General features: G+C 46.1%; 1 protein-coding gene across 9 annotated transcripts in view; it reads left to right on the top strand.

The window, feature by feature from the left end:
• NAV2 (neuron navigator 2) overlaps positions 1–14,828 on the top strand; it is a 403,679-nt gene that overhangs the window by 103,061 nt on the left and 285,790 nt on the right. Inside the window, exon 1 of one of the 9 annotated variants that reach the window (XM_067749644.1) lies at positions 8,271–8,406. The exons of the other annotated variants lie outside the window; for them this stretch is intronic. Coding sequence (XP_067605745.1) covers positions 8,296–8,406 — 111 coding nt within the window. The 5' untranslated portion in view covers positions 8,271–8,295. Of the gene's footprint in view, positions 1–8,270; positions 8,407–14,828 lie in introns of those variants that run through there. 9 annotated transcript variants of the gene reach the window in all.

Raw genomic sequence — 14,828 nt, 5'->3', positions numbered from 1 at the left:
CCTCCATTTCACAGAAGAGAACACTGAGTGTCAAAAGGTAAATTGCTTGCCCAGAGTCACCAGGTCAGCCGGTAAGTGACAGAGCCAGAATTCAAACCAGCCCAAATTCTGCCTGGCGTCAAAGCCTGGATAATTTCCATGAAACCATGCGTGTCTGATTTCTGAACCTGGAATGTCACTCCAGAGGGTTTTATTTATTTATTTTGTCCCCTGATAGTTCAGTCACTTGTAGTTAAGTCGTTGATTGAACATGTGATTTTTAAAAGCTCGTTCATGCTGAATTTGCCTGGGTAGCCACAGCGTTCCATCTTTATGGAGTTTCTTTCCCACACCCTTAGATGAAAATAAACAAGGTCCTAAAATGTCAGGCGAGATTCCTTCTGGCTTTATAATCTAATGTATTTTGTAGATGGCTGAATTCTCCAGTGAACTTCTCATTGGAAAATATTCCTTTCCTGAATTCTTTTTCTCCATCAAAGGAATATTACATCGTTTGTGATAACTCTTTCTTAGCGGCCTTGACATTGAAGTTCTGTGTAGGAAATGATCCTGCATCAGTCACCTCTGCTGTCATCGGATCCCTTTCATCTCAAGTACCTGCACTTCTTCAACTTAAACTTTGGAACAGGATCAGGCCTGGGGCCAGGGGAAAAGAATGTCTTGATTTCTACATTAATGGTGATTCTTAGAAGGAAGAAGGTACAGTGGTTAAGAACCTGGTCTTTGAAAGCGGAAGACCCGGGTCGACTGTCAGCCTTGCTTCTTGTTAACTGCTGGACCTTAAGCAAATAGCATCTCTAAATCTCAGTTCTCTTATCTTTAAAGTGAAGGTTCATTTCTGGGGAGGGGGTGGAGAATTGATCGTAATGTTATCATATCGTTTTTGTATGTCACCGTTTTCTAATATTTTGAGAGATGAGAAAAAGCAACGCTGGAAACCTTCTTTTGTGGGACATACTTAATAACGATACTGCCTCATTCACCAAATAATGCAGATTTTCTAAATATTAAGAAGTAACCTGGGTGTTGATGAAATGATCTTCTATCTTCCTTTCAGAGATAATTATTCCTATATCTGTATATAGAGCACGATCTGATAGTTCTCAGTCCTGCCAAGGCATCAGAATTCTCTAGAGAACTTTGAAAAGAAAGGCAGATGTTTGGGTCATTCAAACCTACTGCATCAGTCTTTGAAGGTGGGACCTGGACATCTGTGTTTTTTAAAGATTCCCCAGGGGACTCTGCCCTGCTCATGTAACTGGCATACTGGGTACGTGTAATGTGTGGATTGTGGACAAAGCCCACGAGTTTTTTTTCCTGTTGCGGGACGAAGGCTCTCATAGCCCATGGCCATTCTGCTCATTCATATAGACAGTCCCATGGTCGCAATAACTTGCAAAGATAGCCTCAAGTGAGAAACTAGAGTATCCCCCCTCTATAATACTTAATCATAGCTCAAACTTGAATTGTCAGGCCCCTGCAGAGGAAGAGTGAAAGCAGTCCGCCCTCCCCAGCCCCCAGGGAACTACACAGAGGAGAAAGGGGCTTACTCGATGGTGCCTCCCTGAGCTCATTCCCTGCTCTGTTGAAAGCTGAGTCTTTCTTTTGTGGAGGACTTTAAGGGGCCACTTCACAGGAACCCCAGATGAACCCTGGTGTGCGCTCCCTCCAAGAAAACACCAAATCTCTTGCCTCAACTGTGGGCTGCAGGCTAATCCCAGCCTGTAACAGTCTCCTGACTCCACCACTGAAACAGTCAGTCATACACTCCCTCATCCCTCCAGATTCTCAGGGCGGGAGTCAGATCTTAGACCACAGCGTCTCTAACTGCAGGAACATTCATCTTAGGCTTCCCAGGGACCCCACTGAAGCACCCCTGACCCAGGTTTGAGTGAATGGGTAGAGCATGTGCTCATAGCACAGTGGTCTCCAGTGATACCCTTCTCCCGCAAATCCTCTTTCTCCACAGTTTTTCGTCTCTTTAATATCCTCCATCTGATGGAGCAGGAAAAGTCTTGAAACTGGCTCTCCAGTATTCCTTTGTTATTTTATTTATTTTTTTAAGGAAGTTAGTTAATTAATTAATTAATTAATTATGGCTGCATTGGGTCTTCTTTGCTGTGCTGGCTTTCTCTAGTTGTGTTGAGCGGGGGCTACTCTTCGTTGCGGTGCACGAGCTACTCATTGCAGTGGCTTCTCTTGTTGTGGAGCACGGGCTCTGGAGCACAGGCTCAGTAGTTGTGGCGCACGGGCTTAGTTGCTCCGCGGCATGTAGGATCTTCCCAGACCAGGGCTCGAACCCGTGTCCCCTGCGTTGGCAGGCGGATTCTTAACCACTGAGCCACCCAGGAAACCCCAGTATTCTTTTGAAATCCTGCATTTTACACATTTGTCCCAGGCTTGCTTTGGTGTCTCTGTTTAAGCTCAGACTTCAAGGCAGTCCACTTTGTCATGCTGAGTGACCTGCATAGTGGCCAGTGGCATGGGCTGTCAGGTCCGAAAGGCTTTGTTTTCAAACCTTGAGTAAGTGTGTTAACATCTGTGGACCTCAGATTCCTCATGAGTGAAAGTCATAGAAACTAACTCAGTTTGTGAGGATTAAACATGATGTATGCATGTAAAGGGCTTAGTGCCTGACATGTAGGAAGTGCTGTGCAGTACCCATCGTCCAGTTGAGTTCGGCTGAAAGTCTAGCCATCTTAACTGCCCTGTTTAAAACTTCATCTGCTGATGGGCAGCCAGCTGGAGAGGGGCTGCGTCACTGCTGCCCCTTGGAGAAACACTTCTCTGGCGCAGCCAATTCCTTGTCTAGAAGCCACCGGGGAAGGTCCCATTGAGAACTGCTTACAAAAGCAGGGTCACAAGAGCTAACAGAATTAAGCAAGTTATCAGGCAGTAGAAAGTGCAGTTAGATTTGCATCTGTGAAGCAGATGGCCAGTGCAAGATGATTGAATTAGTTTTATTATGTTTGGGGAAATTAATTTGTCACTTCAATTTTTTCTTTTGTATTTTAAGAAAGAGACGTGATTTTGTTATCTCTGGCCAAAGTGATTTGTAGAAAGAGTGTATCCTTTAATGGAAAACAAGGGATGCAGTAGGACCTTGAAAACCCCTTGTCTTCTAATTGTCTATTACTGGTTGGTAACAATTCTGTATATAGAATGTGGCCCAGAGAACAGAAATGCTGCCACCTATTGCTGGTGAAAGCTGGGCTTGTGTTTCCAATCATAGGGAGGAATTTTTTTTCCCCTTCAAAATCTCAGACCATGGGGCCATTGGGTATTAAATTCACTTTTGGAGAGGTTTTTTACATACTGAAGATCTTAGGATCTGGTGTGTTCTAATTTACGTTATTGATTACAATGTCTCACCTCTCATTTTGATCTGTTTAACTTGAGGGACCCTCCAGTGTTTTGATTCCTTCTTTTAAAGGTGAAGAAGAATCAAATGCAGAATCTTTAAGAACAAATGGGATCTCTTGAATTGGGGCCCAGGGTTGTTACCTGGGAGATTCCCAACACTTATTCTCAGGGCACAAATAGTTCTTTCGTAGCCCTCTTGAAAGGATCAAAGCAAAACCTGGAGTTTTGAATGGCCTTTTTTTTCTGTTAAGTCCCTTTATCCTTAACAGTTACTCATGAGCATTCAAGGAGACTCACCCATGCAGAAAGAGTTTCTGGTACATAATAACTGGGGTATAGGCTTTATATACATTACATCCATGTATGGGGTGTGTGTGTGTGTGTATAAGTGAATGATGCTTCTGAAATTCTGTGATCTCAAATCTAACTTCAGGGAAGGCATTCTGCCCTTGAAATGGCTAAATCAACAGTCTATCCACGGGTGGTTAAGAGTTCAGTTTTCAAACCTGCCTGCATACTGTCGTCACTTGTGGAGCTTTGTGTGTTATCTTTTGTAAGGAAACTTTTCGGAAAATTTAAACCTACTCTAAAAGCTGTGAAGATAGTATAGAGAGTTGTCATGTACCCCACACCCAGTTTCCCCTATTGTTAACAACTTGTATGGTATGTTTGCCACAATTAATGAACCAGTATTAAAACATCATTAACTAAAGTCTGTACTTTATTCAGATTTCCTTAGTTTTTTTAATCTAATGTCCTTTATCTGTACCAGGACCCCATCCAGGACACCTCATTACATTTAGTTGTCACGTCTCCTTAGGCTTTTCTTGGCTGTGACACTTTCTCCAACTTTGTTGTTTTGGATGACCCTGACAGTTTTGAGGAGTACTGGTTGGATATTTTGTAGAACGGTCCCTCCCAATTGAGATCAGTCTGATGCTTTTCTCATGAGCAGACTAAGATTGTGGGTTTTGGGGAGGAAGACCAGAGAGGCCAAGTGCCACTTTCATCACCTTGTATCAGGGGTGCCTACTATCAACACAACTTACGGATGTGGATGTAGACCTTGATCATCCGGGTGGGTTGGTCTTTATCAGGTTTCTCGGTGAAGTTACTCTTTCCCGTCGCTTCCGTACTGTTCTCTTTGTGCAGCCCACACTTAAAGGAGTGGCAATTCACGTGGTACCTCCTTGAGAACAGAATATTGACATAAATTATTTGGAATTCTCTTTGCATGGGAGATTTTTCTCTTCTCCCCATTCATTTATTTATTTATTCAACCTTTTATTTCTTAGTATGGATTCATGGCTATTTGTTTCATACGTTGGGTTTTAATCCAATACTATTAATTCTTTATTACTCTTGTTGGTCAGTTGTTCCGGCATTGGCCATTGGGAGCTCTTTCATTTAGCTCCGTGTCGCTGTGACAAAACCCCATCCATGTGTTTTGGTGTGGGGATGTATCCTGCCTTTCTGGTACTATAATGTGCTCCAGGCACATCTGAATATTTCCTGTCGCAGCCCAAGAATCGGCCGTTTCTCCAAGGAGCCCTGGTTCCTTATATTGATAAACAGTATTAGAAACCAAGATGTGGGCACTGGGTGTGCTTGTTGCCACTGCGATATCATTGTTTTTAGATCCTTTCAGTTGACAGAACAAGGAAATAAATTTGTGCATACTAAAGCATGTATCTATAAATATTGTATCTAGGTTAAGCTAAACATTAGTTTATACCGATATACTATATAGGTCAGTACATAGTTATACTGAAACTATAAACTGTTATTTAGTTTATAAACTAAAAATAGTTTATAATGTATATAGAGCTTCCAACTCGAACCAGTTAGCACATTGATCATTCTAGCCTTCCTCCCTTGCTGGTCTGTAACCTCCCACTCAAGCAGTAGAATCCCCTGTGAAACTTATTAAACACCCCTGTGCCAGGACCCCATGTCCTGAGGTTGATTTAGATGCCAGCCTGGGACCTGGGCATCTGTATTTTAATAATCTCTAGACAGGTTGAATTTTTCCATTACAGGCTCATGGCGCCACGCACTCATCTTTGTAGCATTTGCCACAAGTGCCCTCTGACATCTTTTTCTTTATTTTTACTTGACATCCTTCTTTGATTAATACCTGACCCTCCCTCAAGATAAGAAGCTCCATGTCCTTTTTGATCATCATTCCATCCCTAGTAAGTGGGTATATATATATATAGTGGGTCCTCAATAAATATTTGTTGAACGAATGAGTAAAATTACATACAGTGTGAATGAGGAGGGAGGAGAAAAGGAAATGATTTATTGAACCCTTCCTACATGCCAAATGCCTTTGCAGATGCTTTCAAAATATAGTCCAGTTCAGGGATCTGAACTGGGTCTGACTGACATCAGAATCATGCCATTTCTGTCAAGGAATTCCTACCACTGGAAGCGCCTTGCCTTGTCTCCTGCTTTGCATGTCACTGGAGCTCCCACTGGCCTGCACGGAGCTGTGTGGGTGGCCCAGGAGGAGGCCAGAGGGGGAGAAATAGCGGCACCCGTTTAGAGCCTCACCTAGTCCCCATTAGGAAATTGACTCCTATTTGGTTTGGGGAGGGGGGGGTGTTTTTTCCTGCCTTGTTCATGCTCACAATGAAGGTGACATTGATTTACAATTCAGTGGGTTGAAGCCGGGAAGGGAGGGTTCTCTGGGTAGAAAAGATCAATTAAATGATTATCCCAGCTGCCACACACTAATGCCTTTCTTACTGAATTTCAGAATCCAGGAAGCAGAAGGCCACCGCATTTAGCCTTTTACAGGAAATCTAATTGCCAACTTTGTGATGCCAAGTTTTATTAAATTGGGAAGAGTCAATCTTAGCGGCCGGCAGTTTCAGACATGACGGAACGCTTCCCACTGGCCACCTGGAATTCTAAATGAGTTCCTCCTGTTGCTTTTTGGGTGCTTTCGCTGAAGTTTTATGAATTTAACACTTTTGTGATTTATATCTTTGTGATTTTTATTTGGGGTCCAGGGTGCTAGGGCTTAAAGCTTGGCAAGAAGTCAAAAAATACTGGAATCCTCCTCTGTGCTAGGCGCTGGGCTGGTGGCTGGGGATTCTAGCCGGGAGCGGGACCACAGCTTTCTGTTGTTTATAGAGTTCTCCACCTGGAACGCTCGTCCCCTATTTCAGTGGGTTCCAAACTGTAGTGTGCATGAGAAAACCCTGGAGAGCTTGTTCAAGCCCAGACAGCTGGGACCCAACCTCAGAGTCTCCGATGCAGGAGGCCTGAAGTGGGCCCTGAGAATCTGCATTTCTAACAGGTTCCCAGGTGATGCTGATACTGCTGGTCTGGGACAACCATTGCCCTGAGTCTTTGCATGATTGCCTCCATTTTGTCAGTTAGGTCTTTATTTCAGTGTCAACTCCTTAGAGAGGCCATTCTTGAGTTCCCTGACATAGGATCCCTCCTCCCCTCACTATTCATTCTCTACTGCATTTTTTTTTTTTTTTGGCCGCACCGCGCCACTTGCAGGATCTTAGTTCCCCGACCAGGGAGCGAACCCGGGCCCCTGGCAGTGGAAGCGTGGAGTCCTAACCACCAGACCGACCGGGAATTCCCATCCACTGCATTTGCTTTAGAGTATGTATCATTCTCTGATATTAACTTGCTAATCGGTTTATTGCCATTTTGTCTCTCCATAGAATAAAGCCCCATAGGGCTCTCTTACTCACTGCTGCCTCATCCCAGCCTAGAAGGGTGCCTGCCCCAGAGTATGTGCTCAGTAAGGTCTTGAATGAATGAAGTAATTACAAGCATAATGAGTCTTAGGAAAGAGGGGCCTAGGACACCACGGGAGTGTTAACAGGTAGCCCTCAGGCGGGGGAAGGGCATTGCATTGCATCCTACAGGGAGCAGTTTCTGGGTGTGGCCTTAGTGTCCATTTCAAGCACTGCACACCAGCGTTTTGCCTGCAAGGTTGTAGGCTGTGGGGTCTGGTGGGAGATTGCAGTTGGCCACTCCAGATATGTTTAATTTTTCCATAGCCTTTCCATGGTCCTGTCCACGCTGAAACAAGGCCATCTGAAGAGCAGATCAGAATTCCATCTAGCAGGCAACCCCGGCACAGACCGGTTTGGTAAGCTCCCGGGTCCCAGTCGCTGAGCTTAGCAGGAAGAGAGGCCTGCCTGAAATAGACTGCTTCTAGGGACCTTCCTCCTGAAGTCTCCACTTGCTGCAATCTGGAATCCGAGGGCCCTGCACAGACAGCCTTTTCAGAACCTCTGCAGAGTTGAATGAAGGCTCACACTCTCTTCCTTTGCAGGAGCGAGACCTCTGGGTAGAAACATGCAGAGTCCTCTCCAGCAGCATGTTTAGAGAAATGGAAGGGCCGGCACGGTTGTGCCTCCCTTTGATAAAAAGAATGTCAGGCAGAAGACAAGACACGTGAGGGTCCCACGCAACTAATGGCTTAGACAAAGGTTTTCAAACCTCTCTGCGGAAGCTGAAGCATCAGGCTCCCGCCCTTGTGCTGCCCGGTTCAAGTGAAGTTTGTACAATCCCTCGGCCTTTGCCCAGCCTTTGCCATGCATGGGGCGGTGGGGGGGGGGGCATTCCCCAGGTTCGTTTGCCTGGGGCAGCAAAAGGAACTGTGATTTCTCTCCCTCGAGTGTGTCGTGAAAATATAAACACAGTTCGATTATTTTGGAGGGTGAAGAGCATGGGGTGGGGGAGATGAGGGGGGAGAATGGCAGCAGTGTAGAACTGCAGCTGAGGGCCAGAGGGCTGCCCAGCGGGTTGTGGTAACATAAGCTGCCGCGATTCAGGAGGTGGCCTGTGTAAGAAAATCTGACCACAGTGGGAGCATGACTTCAGCTAAAATTAACCTTGGAGGCTTCACACGCCTCCGCAGTGCTTTGAACTAGACACCCCGGGAGGGCGTAGGCCATGGACTGCAGGGACCGAGCGTGGGCTGTGGGTCGAGCCATGCCTGTAAGCATCAACTTGTGGGTTCCTGCCCGGGGAGAGAGTCGGGATTCCTGCAACCATTATAAACTGGTAAGCCACCTGGAGGGCCACTGGCGGGGTCCCTGGGGAGAGGTGATGAAGTTTGAATTGGGGCTTGTGTTTAGAGACAGGTCTAGTTTGTTTTCTACACCTGTTGGGACCACAGCGCTCTGAGCTGGCTTTTCATCTGCAGAACGCTTGGCCGAACTCACGGCCACCTCGTTGTCGCTCTCTGTTTCCTGTGTCTTCGCAGGGTGAGGACCCAGTGGTGTATTTTTAGAGCAGGTAGGGAAGAATCTGTCTAGAAGCTGTTGACGGCCTGAAAAAATACAGTCGCATAAACCAAAGGCAACAATATGGAGGGCCGCAGACGCCAACAGGTGTGGCAGGTCTGCGTGTTTTCTCAATTGTGGGCCTCAGCAGGTGCAAACGGGAAATAAGACTGACCTCTGTGAAGGTCTGAAGAGGTGTAAGGGAGTCCTCCAGGGGGCTTCACTGCAGAAAGGATCTATTTGGGAGGTAACTCGAAGTGATTTCCCATCCTGTGAGACCAGGCATGGCCCAGGCAGGGCACCACTGACCTCTCCCCCACTGCTTGTCGGACAACTTGGACAGGATCTTTCAAGCCGGACAGCAGCTGCGCCCATGGCTTTCCATTTATTGTGGGGAATCCGTTTGGGATCTTGCAACACAGAGCAAAAAGGCAAGATGTATTTCTTTTCCTTTACGTCTCCTTCACCTTCAGACAGTTAATGCGACCCTGGGGCCAATGGCGGTCTTGATGCTTGTGGCGGAGGGGCGCCCCGGTTTGATAATCAGACCACTTTGCTGTGTTTTCGTTTTGCTCGCAAACAACGGTGTAGTTTATCCTCCCCTCCCAGAACGTATCCCTGCCCCTCCCCCCAACCCAACTTTCTAGGAGACATTGTTATAAGGTGTAGAAAGGACGCATTTTCTGGGGAAGAGCGAATTTCTCTTGTTTAATGATTAGTGTGTATAACTGACCTTGGAATGCTTGATGGTAAAATGTTTAAGCCACGAAACGTTCGCTTAGGTGAGGGGCAGTCTTGCCCTTTACGTGCAAGGGTATGAATGGAGCTGGTGTGAACCATGTAGAAAACAACTCCCTGCATGGAGCTATCTTCTGATGCAGCTTTGAAGCCGTTTTCCGTATGAGCCTCTCTGTGGAGCCCTCCGAATATTTTATATCCTTCTGTGGCCTCCGTCCTCTGGGTGTGTTGGCTCATTAGAGGTAGAGGGCTACTGGGATATTGGACACCGGCGTGTCTTTTGCTGTAGAGGTCTAACGATACCCAGGCCAAGCGTGATTGATGGGGGTGCGTTTGGGTCATCACTTTGACATTTTAGCTCCAGGATCTAGGCTCACTGCCCCATGGAAGAGATTTCTTTTGAGGTAGGATGTTAAAAATAGACATTTCAGTAGGAGGAAGCTGTGGTATGTGATTCTGAGCTTCGATGAACACATCTCATGTTCTGCATGGGGATTTCCATCTCCTGCTGAGCCTGGCTGGACAGACACGGAACTTGAATTCTGATTTTCTTAGGAAACGAAGACTCCCTCCAGTTCTGTCCTAGAATTCCCTCCCCATCACGGCACGTCAATGACCTGGCCTGGTGTTTGTACCTGCCGAGTGATACCTAGATGGCTGGACTGAGTGAGAATACCTGGGCCGCACCCGATCCTCGTCTATGAAGTGGGGAGAATGCAATGCGACCGCCTCCCCCTTTTCCCAGGATTGTGGTGTGGCTCAGATTAGATTGTATCTACAGAAGGGCTTTATAAGTTATAAGCACCGCAGATGGGAGGTAGTGGCTGAGTTGTAGTTAGGACTTTATGTATTCTTCTTGAGATGAATCAGTCAGGGCTTACTTCCAGAACTTTGTAGAATAAACAGTATCTTTGTGCAAATCGTTCTTTTGTGCTCCGGGCCAGGTTGGCCCCTTCTTTCTTGGGTGCCAGCTTGGTATCTGGTAGTCTTCCTAGTAAAAGCCTATTATAAAAATACAAAACACAGAACCCCGGAGATTTCCCCAGGCCTGAGAGCTCTGACATCTGGGCTGGAGAGGGGCCCAGGGCACAACGGCCACTTCCACCGTGGCCAAGTCTCTTGGCCATGGAGTTGCTCAGAAAGGAAGGAGGCTCCTAAGTGGAGAACGAACAGGGCAGTGTTTCCTGGGGCAGGACAACGCCAGCCACTGCTGGGAACTGCCTGTCTCCAGAGATTTTTAAAGCCTTTGTCACACAACTTTCCCACAAATGACACAGCACTGTCTCTGGCAGGCCTAGTGCCTCTCTGCCCAATGGGATGAAGCTCTCTGACCATCTTTGAGGCTGCCAGACCTTCTAAGTTTCCCCTTGGAGCACCTGGACCTTCCTTAATAAGCATCGTTACCCCTCATTGGGTACCTGTGTGCGTGGGTCACAGGTGCTGCACGTTTTTTCTCATCAATCCTTAATATAAGTTTATGCACTAGGTACCATTATCATCTCCATTTTACTGATGAAGAAACTGAGCTTGCGTTTAAGTGACTTGCCTGGACTTGATCCCCGATCTGACCTCACCCTCTTAACCACTGCACACCATTTTCTCCTTGTCACTAACATAAAATTCACAGAGTTCATAGCTGTTACCTTTTCTGTGCCAACCATAAACCTGCTTGGAAGTGGGGGAGAATAAGGAGACATGGTAACCCGTTTATTTCCCAGGGCCCCTCAGCTGTGCACCTCCCTCTTGATCTGGGTGGAGCCCCACCCACCATCTTGCTTTGCCCCTGCCTCACGGCCCCTCACGCAGAGAAGGGGACTGCCCCCGGCCCCCATGCCTGGGGTCTTCTCTGGATCTGCTTCAGCCTGCTTTGGCTGCTTAATCTTCTCAAGAAACCTGACCCAGGGGAAATCCTTAAACTGTCATCCACTACTCAGGTTTCCTGGGTAAGGGAGCATCCTCAAACAGTTACCAAGAGTGCACACAGTTTGTCCCGTGGGTTGTGAATTTTAGTGAGCAGTGTACTGTTTACGTAGCCACTCACCTGCAGTGATCTGATTGGCCCACAAGAAAACCTATTACCATCTTAAAAAGACAAAAAACTCTCTCCCAAGCTTGCCAGTGTGGTTGCCTTTCCCCCTAGCCATCTCCTGGAAGTAAAGCATTGATGACTCCATTGGGAACGTAAATGTTAGTTGGGAACAGTGACTCACCAGGCCATCCCTGGAAGAGCTGCATACCTGGGACCTAGGAAGCCCCGATGGAATGGAATGGAACATGTCAGGTGAGTTTTGATTACCAGTGTCAGGCTGCGACGGGGCCAGGCCCAGTGCCTGCGAATGGGCAGCATCGCATCGGGGGCAGGGCCAGTTGGGACACCTTGGTGGGTGGCGGAGTCAGTGTAGGGGCAGGAGGGGGCGAGGCAGCTTGTGGGCCATAAATATTTGGGAGACCGATGCTGGAATCCAGGAGGCTTGTGCGGGAGGAGGGATGAGGCCACCAAGAGGGCCTGTCTGCCAGCATTCCTTGAGTGAGTGCCTTAGGACACACACACCCAGCCCGGTGCTACATAGGGGTACCACGAGCTCGCCGTCTACCCCTCGGCCCTGTGGATAAAGCTCATCACTCTGGAATGGGAGTAACCTAACTGGCTCGGGCTCACTGGCTCCTGCCCCTTCACCCACTGGGAAGCAGGACTTGGCACCTGAGGCCTTCCTAAGAAGGATTCCACTAGCCCTAGAAAGCACTGGTAAGAATATAGATTTTATTGAAGATTTGAAAGAGCTGTGTTTGGACCATGTACAGGTTCATTAAATGTCCCTTGATCTTGTCTCCAGGGCTTCTTCCTTCCTCGCCACCCACACAGCCTTCCTGCTTCCCTGTCGGTCCAGCTCCGACCTCTTCTTCCTCTGCCTGAACTCTGTCTTTCTGATGCAAAGCATTTTAGCTCAGTCTGCACTCCTCTAAATTTGCACACTCATACACATTATTTTACGTAACAAAAAAGCTCCTTCTTGGTGGGGGGTGGGGGGAGGGGGGGAAGAAAGGAGCATCCCATCCCCACCACTCACCTGTGCACGCCTAGTGACGGTTAACAGTGGGCTCACAATTGATAGGTAGCACTTGCTGATTTCCAAGGTAAATCTCCTACCAAGGCTGATTTCAGTCTACCAAATGTGACATCTCTGAACTGGCAAGAGATGTGCAAGACTGTACCATTATATACTGTTTCCCTCATATGGAGGAAATAGATGTGAATCACCTCGAGCATAAACAATGGTAAAATGTAGAAAGATAATTTTAAAGGAAGTGATGAGTTTGGAATACAACTACCTTGAAAAATTTAATTGTAAGTTTATATAATATAATTTTAAAGTATATATAATTCTATATGTATACAGTTCAGAAAGCCCAAGTGAATCTGTAATGACGTAAAGCAGGTCTGTGTTAGCCTTGCAGCAGTGGTAGTGAGGGACTGTTTATAAAGGATTGCCAGGAAGTTCTTGGGGTTGGTAGAAATATTTGTTATCTTTTTTTTTAATATCTTTATTGGAGTGTAATTGCTTTACAATGCTGTTAGTTTCTGCTGTATAATAAGGTGAATCGGCTATATGTATACACATATCCCCATATCCCCTCCCTCTCGAGCCTCCCTCCCACCTTCCCTATCCCACCCCTTTAGGTGGTCACAAAGCACCGAGCTCATCTCCCTGTGCTATGTGGCTGCTTCCCACTAGCTATCTATTTTACATTTGGTAGTGTATATATGTCCATGCCACTCTAACTTTGTCCCAGTTTACCCTTCCCCCTCCCCATGTCCTCAAGTCCATTCTCTACGTCTAGGTCTTACGTCTGCATCTGCGTCTGCGTCTTTATTCCTGTCCTGCCCCTCAGGTTCATCAGAACCATTTTTTTTTTAGATTCCAACGTTTGTTATCTTGATTGTAGGGATGGTTTCGTGGGTGTACGTAGATCAGAACTCATCAAATTTTACATTTGAAATATATGCAGTACATTACATGTATATGAAATCTCAATACAATTGGAAAAGGAATTTTAAATTGAACAATTTTAGATTAAATTATTTTTTCAGAATGTTCAGTTTTCAAGTTCAGTTTTATCATAAAAATGCATTTTTATTTGCTTCATGTATGTTTTGTTGTGACCTCATGGCTGATTGGCCTATGTATTTATTTTTAGGTCCATATATTTAAGTTTGGGGATAACCTAAAAGTAACTTCAATTGGCCTCTCTTTCTTCAACTATAAATTTAGGGTTGTATCATCACCAGAGGTTCTTCAGTCACTGAAATTCTGTAATTGAAATTATGGATGAACTGGTCTCTTGGAATTCAGGATCACCTCGTATGACAACACTGTAGAGAGATTGGGACTGTCCACTGGAGATAGACATTCCTGGAGATCAGAATGTCTAATCATTTCCTATTAATCCTTTCAGAGAATATTTTGAACAATTTGAGGCCAATCTGGTAATGCAGAGTTGAACAACTAGAAAACAACTGCCCAAGGGTGAGAACTCAGTCTTTGGTATCTTATTTTCGATGCGATTGTAAATGGGATTGTTTTCTTAAATTCCACTTTCTGATATTCCTTTATAATTAATGGCTGGTTAACAGCTAACTCACGGATTTCCTAGAAGTTTAACAGTCAACTCTCCAGAGCCAGTACAAGCCTGCTCTAGCATGTGTGTGTTTCTGTGTGTGTATTGTTTTAAAGAACACTTTAATGTCCACAGTCAGGTGGGTCACTACTGTGTTGCTGGAAATTCTCACAGCAAAGTGTTACCTACCAGTGCCTGTTCTGTGTCTTGTACTACGACTGGTCTAAAAGATACATGAATCATCGTCTTGATTTCATGGGGACTTTATGTGCTAGGCAGTGAAGGGGAACAGATTCATTCGTGCATCCCATCTATTCATCCATCTGTCTGTCCATCCATCTGAACGTTCACTGGTCTACCCCTCCATTTCTTGTCCATCTGTCCACCCATTGACCATCCAGTAAGTCAGTAAGTGCTTGTTTATTGAGCTCCTGTAGGGAGTCAGGCACTGTGCTAATGTTTCAAAGATGTAGAAAATTTGTTCTCTACTCTGGAGAAGCCCCCAGTTGAGATGTGGATGGTTATAATAACCATGATGAAGCCATGTGCAAAGTGCTTTTGGAGCCAAGAAGAAGGAACAAAGAATTTCCTGTTGGGAGTGAGACAGTGAGTTGGGGATGGCTTTACACGGATTGAGACTTGACTAGGCTTTTAAGACACCGAATAGGCATTTGCCAGGTGATGGGGTAGAGATGGCACTGCTGGCAGAGAGGACGGTGTGGGCAAAGGTACAGGGGCTGGGTTGCTAGGCACACAGGTGTGTTTAATTGTAGGTGCACCAGGATTTCAAAGAAGGGAGAGAAGCCTGGCAGTCGGGGCTGGTTTCTAGAAAAGAACATCCTGCCA

Source organism: Pseudorca crassidens, chromosome 9 (assembly GCF_039906515.1).
Source record: "Pseudorca crassidens isolate mPseCra1 chromosome 9, mPseCra1.hap1, whole genome shotgun sequence".
NCBI classification, from domain to species: Eukaryota; Metazoa; Chordata; class Mammalia; order Artiodactyla; family Delphinidae; genus Pseudorca; species Pseudorca crassidens.
Note: the sequence above shows the minus strand (reverse complement) of the source record. Positions and strands in the feature narration are given on the sequence as shown.